Source organism: Atheta coriaria, unplaced genomic scaffold (assembly GCF_025399875.1).
Source record: "Atheta coriaria isolate IRGN ID8LTWV9N9 unplaced genomic scaffold, Caltech_Dcor_3.1 hic_scaffold_6_pilon, whole genome shotgun sequence".
NCBI lineage: Eukaryota > Metazoa > Arthropoda > Insecta > Coleoptera > Staphylinidae > Dalotia > Dalotia coriaria.
In genome coordinates, this window is record NW_027045448.1 from 8,462,162 (window position 1) to 8,467,105 (window position 4,944).

Sequence of the window (4,944 nt, forward strand, 5' to 3'; positions counted from 1 at the left end):
TTTCCCAGATCAAAAATATCTCTATAACAAAATTTATTAATATTTGTAGAGGAGTTTTGATGTGAAAACAAAACAAACAAACTCAGATTCGTATTTATCATATAAATTAACATAATAAAACGAAATTACTTACCCAAAATGATGTCATTACTGTAAATACAAGTAATAAATACACAATAACAGCAATAATAATACAACAAATAGTTTTATATAAAGAAAACAATAATTCATTTTATTCAATGTACATATAATATTTTTTGTAATATATATCATATAATATTTGTTATATTCTGATTTTCTTTCATTGTCACATTTTAGAAAACAATAGTAATTGGTAATATCTTATCGTCCCTCCATTATCCAACTCAAAACAAACCAAACACAATTTACAAGTCTCAATTGCAAGCAATCATTCATATTTTTTCGAATAAATGAACGCTGAATGCGATTGATTCGACATTCGGATAAATTAGTGCATCGCTACGTACATGTTGATCATAGTTGTGTTGTGACTGACAGAGTAAACATATAGATAACTATTCGAATATTTGTTGCAATATAATCATCAATATACAGTCGCAAACGTCTACTTTAGCACTTGCACGTTTCGTTAACCAATTGACTACAATACTCTTTATAATTCCGCTCCGCTCCGAATTTTACCCTTTGGTAAAACTACACTCATAGTTCGTTTAATAATAAATATTTACCAATCTATTTTAGTTGCTCTTATAACAAATGACAATTTCAGCTGCTTTTGGCAATGGACCAAATCAAAGAGTCGTTATAATTCTATTCCCTTTTAAATTACATTCATTCACAGTCCATACGAACAAAAACTCAAACACAAATTAATCTGTAATCAAATTAGTTATTAAATATCACCCGCAATTATCTTAATCGCTAAAATAAACTAAACTAATGATACAATTGCTCATTATATAATAATAAAAAATGAAAGGAATGAAATCAAATCAAAATAGTTAACATGACAGAATTTGCAATAGAAATTAAAACATGATGAGCACCTTTGGTTCTGGTAAAGAAACTTATTATTAATTGTGTTGCTCTGGTTGCTTTTTATAAAATAAAAAAATAGTATTTGCAACTTACAACAGACACAAAGGAATAATAATTATGATTACTAAATAATATCGCTAGGTACGTATGCTGTGAACGTGCAAACAATAAAATAAAATAAAACGATAATAAAACTGCGAAGATAATAATTAAATTATATGACATAGCATGGAACTGAATAGATACATGTTTAACGACAAAATAAACAATTACTCTTAAAACCCAACTCATAATATCCTAAAATATCTTTCATTCTTCTATTTTTTCGTCATAGTAGAATATACAATACACTGTATCTGTTAAAAACTGATTAGAAATCAAAATATGACAAATTCTTACTCCTTCATTCTCGGTATTGTATTTTCTATAACATATACGTTGAGCAATCACATCCTTTGGTTCCATCCCCAGTGAGTATGACTACAATAACACAAAATATTCAAACAACCAATAAAAAATCTTTTCTTGTGTTCTATATTAATATGTACCTACATAGATATTATTCATCAGAAGAAAATTTTACTACCAATCAAAACTGTTTCTAGAGAAATAATTTTCATTATCGGACATTTTCTCGTTTAAATTTCCACTGCACTACAATGCAATTGAATTCAATTACGATTTCGCACGATGCATTCATCTCGAAAACAAGCTGGCAAAGCACACACTCACTACATCATCATCAATTTAATTGTAACACCGTGTCACTTTTATTGTTCTTAGTAATTATTGGTTCGATGAGAATAGCTTACGAAACGTTCGCACGTTACACCGAGAGAACTTTCATTCTTCTCCAGAGCTCGAGCACTCGCCCGACGTGTCATCCACTCTTCGTTCTTCAGTCTTAGCAGGTCTTAGTCTATTAATTATTGTTTTTTCTTCGTGGGCATGACCTTTGTTCATCGGCGTGCTTCGAGCGCAATTTCCACCACAACATTCTTTCTATTCGTGTTACATTACGGCGATCGCATTGTGAGAAATGACTGAGAGAGATTACACGATTTCACTTTCGATCTTTCGATCTACAATACACACAATGCTATGACTTGGCGTACGGTACGGCTTACACGATTTGGTGTTCATTATATGAAGAATACAATAATGAACTAAGGCGTTTTTCACGTTTTACGATAAGATAAATAGATGGTCGGCAATTGAGGGGCTCTATCAATACTGTTCGTGCGTGTCTCTTGTAGGGTGGATTAAATTTTGGCGAATCAACGACAATTACTCGGCTTCTCGTTGTTTTTCTGTCGCTTTCAAATCCCATCATCTTCAGTGAGTGCAACAGCTAATAATAAGTAATAGATGCACATTAACAATGGATTTACTTTTCATTTGTCAAATTACGTATATGTACACTTCTCAAACTTCCTACTTTCAAATTTCAGCAACAAGAATCGTAACAATAAAAAACAGATTATGTTTAAAGTCGAACGCGACTTAAATCAGACTTTTAAAATGTGGATTATACACTCAACAATGGATTTAATTACGGATTAATTTACGATTGATTCCAAGAGATGTGTGTGCTTCGTGCATATTTTACATTATTTACATCAAAACATTGAAATTTCAATTGATTAATATCACATGGTTTTGTGTGTGAATTTCGGTTCGATTCGATTTATAGCATGAAATCATCAATTAGTGCTGTGATTAGTGCAAATTACAAATGTATAATGTATTTGCCCGTTTGCTGCATTTCATCTATTCGCTAATCATATCAAAAATCAAGCAAAAAGTAATACACTTAAAGCACCTCATTAGTGTTCATCGTGCATGCTCACAGATAGATAATACGAATGAAACTGTTCAATTCATCGTGACTATCAATCATGGACTAATTAATTAATCAACGGTGATTAATTTATAGTTGTTATATATTTTTATGCTATATCGATCTTAATAAAATATTATAAATATTTTATCGTAAAATTTTGTTAATATTTAGATATTCTCAATTCAAATTGAAATCGAAAACGTCATCACGGATGGTACTTCTCGCAAAAACATTGAGTTGATACACATTTAACGTCGCCTTACTTCGTAAAGCATCTTTAACAATTACACGTGTACACGTCTAGTGAGCAATATATATAAATGATGTTCTTTTGTCATTTTCATTGTCCGTATAAAAATTTGAAAGCACAATAATTTGAGTTTTTATTTTCTGCGTTGTTTTTTTTTCTTTTCTTTGTTTGAGTTTTAAATTTAAACCGTCGATATCATGTGCTGCAACATTGTGGTGCGTATTGAATTGCGTGCGTATTAATTGTTGATGTTTGCTGATATTGATTGGTTGTCTGTTGTTATTTTGCAGGACTTGATGGGTGATGAATTAGGCGGTAAAACTGCAATGCACACAATAAAAAGCTAACATGAGACACAAACGCATTCACGTTCCATTTGATGAATAATTAATTTTGATGATTTTACATGAAATGTATAAAACAAACATAAAATAACATAATGAATTTATGAATTGTATGAAAAACATTTAAAATTTCGAAATTAAAATAATTTATTTTGTGACTTGAAACTTTCAGCAAGTTTCGATTACATTAAATTAATGCATAATCAATAAATTAAGCCTGATTTGGTTTCCAACTTAGCATGCATGCCTAAAACTCTTACCTAGTTTTCTTCTTCGTCATTTTCGCGAGTTTCCGTCTCTTGAGAATCATTTCATACAACACTTCGAGTCCTTCGTGCAAGCCGTCGCCGGTGATCGCACACGCCGGCTGCACGTGCCACAAATGTCCAGAACTACCACCGCCCAACTCCGTCAACCCCAGCAGTTTCTCCAGGTCACAGGGTTCGCGCGCCGAAGGCAGATCTTGTTTATTGGCGAGCACCAAAATCGGCACGCCCGAATTCTCCGGCGACTTAACGGTGCGTATCAGTTCCATTTTCGCCTCCTCCATGCGCTCCACGTCGACGCTGTCCAGCACAAAGACGATACCATCGGTGCATCGTGTGTACGACTTCCACAGCGGACGCAATTTCTCCTGCCCACCCACATCCCAGACGAGGAAATTTATACCTTTCGCCTTGCCGATCATCCCTTTTACTTTCTCGCAGTTGAAGCCTATCGTCGGCACGGTGTTGAGATACTGGTCGAATTTGAGTCGGTACAGTGCTGTCGTCTTGCCGGCCGAGTCAAGGCCAAGCATGACGACGTGCAGCGTTCCTTGGCCGGACGGCAGCGCGTCCAAGAGGGACGTATTCTTGGCCATGTTGGCACCCATTTAGAGACACTTGCGTTTATTTGGAATTTTTAGAGACTATTTAGAATCAATAGACGGCCAGATCACCGTTGAAGGAAAGGAGGGTTCTATGACACCATTCACATTGTTTTACAAGGAAAGTTTCTTAGATTTGTTACAATTGATTTAAGCTTGGCGCACACAGTCACTTGATGTGTCATCGCACACGTTTATTCGAAATCGTTGTAGTTTAGTTCCTCAAAAGGACGATGGTACGGATGATATGTCCATGTGTTCCTTCTGTAACAAAAAAGAAACTATTGTTACTTCATCCGCAAGAAATATGATGTAATATTTGCGCATATTGCTGGTATTTATTACAAAGCTAGCGTTGCTCCACACTGAACAATTTACTTAATTACACCTGCTACGCATGCAAGATACTCCACTCCATTCTACATATAGCAAGGGCAATATAGCAGAACAATGTTTGTCTTGCTTAGTGAACTTCAACCGAATTAGGAAATACCTCGCACTGCCTAAAAGTAAAGTGGCGTAGCCAGGAGCAACAAAGCGTGATTCGTAACGATTGTATTAAACACCAGACTGGAATTATGCATCCGAAACCGAAAAAAAATCTACTTCGCATGATGGT

General features: G+C 34.4%; 1 protein-coding gene across 2 annotated transcripts; it reads right to left on the bottom strand.

Moving 5' to 3' along the window:
• Nucleotides 1–204: 204 nt before the first annotated feature.
• On the bottom strand, nucleotides 205–4,589 carry Arl4 (ADP ribosylation factor-like 4). Of its 2 annotated transcripts, none has more exons than XM_065305628.1 (2): nucleotides 3,718–4,589; nucleotides 205–2,371 (listed from the first exon to the last, which is right to left on the bottom strand). In XM_065305628.1, the coding sequence occupies exons 1-2, from the start codon at nucleotides 4,329–4,331 to the stop codon at nucleotides 2,356–2,358; spliced, it is 630 nt and encodes a 209-aa protein (XP_065161700.1). In that variant the 5' UTR covers nucleotides 4,332–4,589; the 3' UTR covers nucleotides 205–2,355. The 2 variants fall into 2 exon arrangements, with proteins under 2 accessions (XP_065161700.1, XP_065161701.1); XM_065305629.1 differs by having other exon boundaries at nucleotides 205–3,434.
• Between the last annotated feature and the right edge of the window lie 355 nt (nucleotides 4,590–4,944).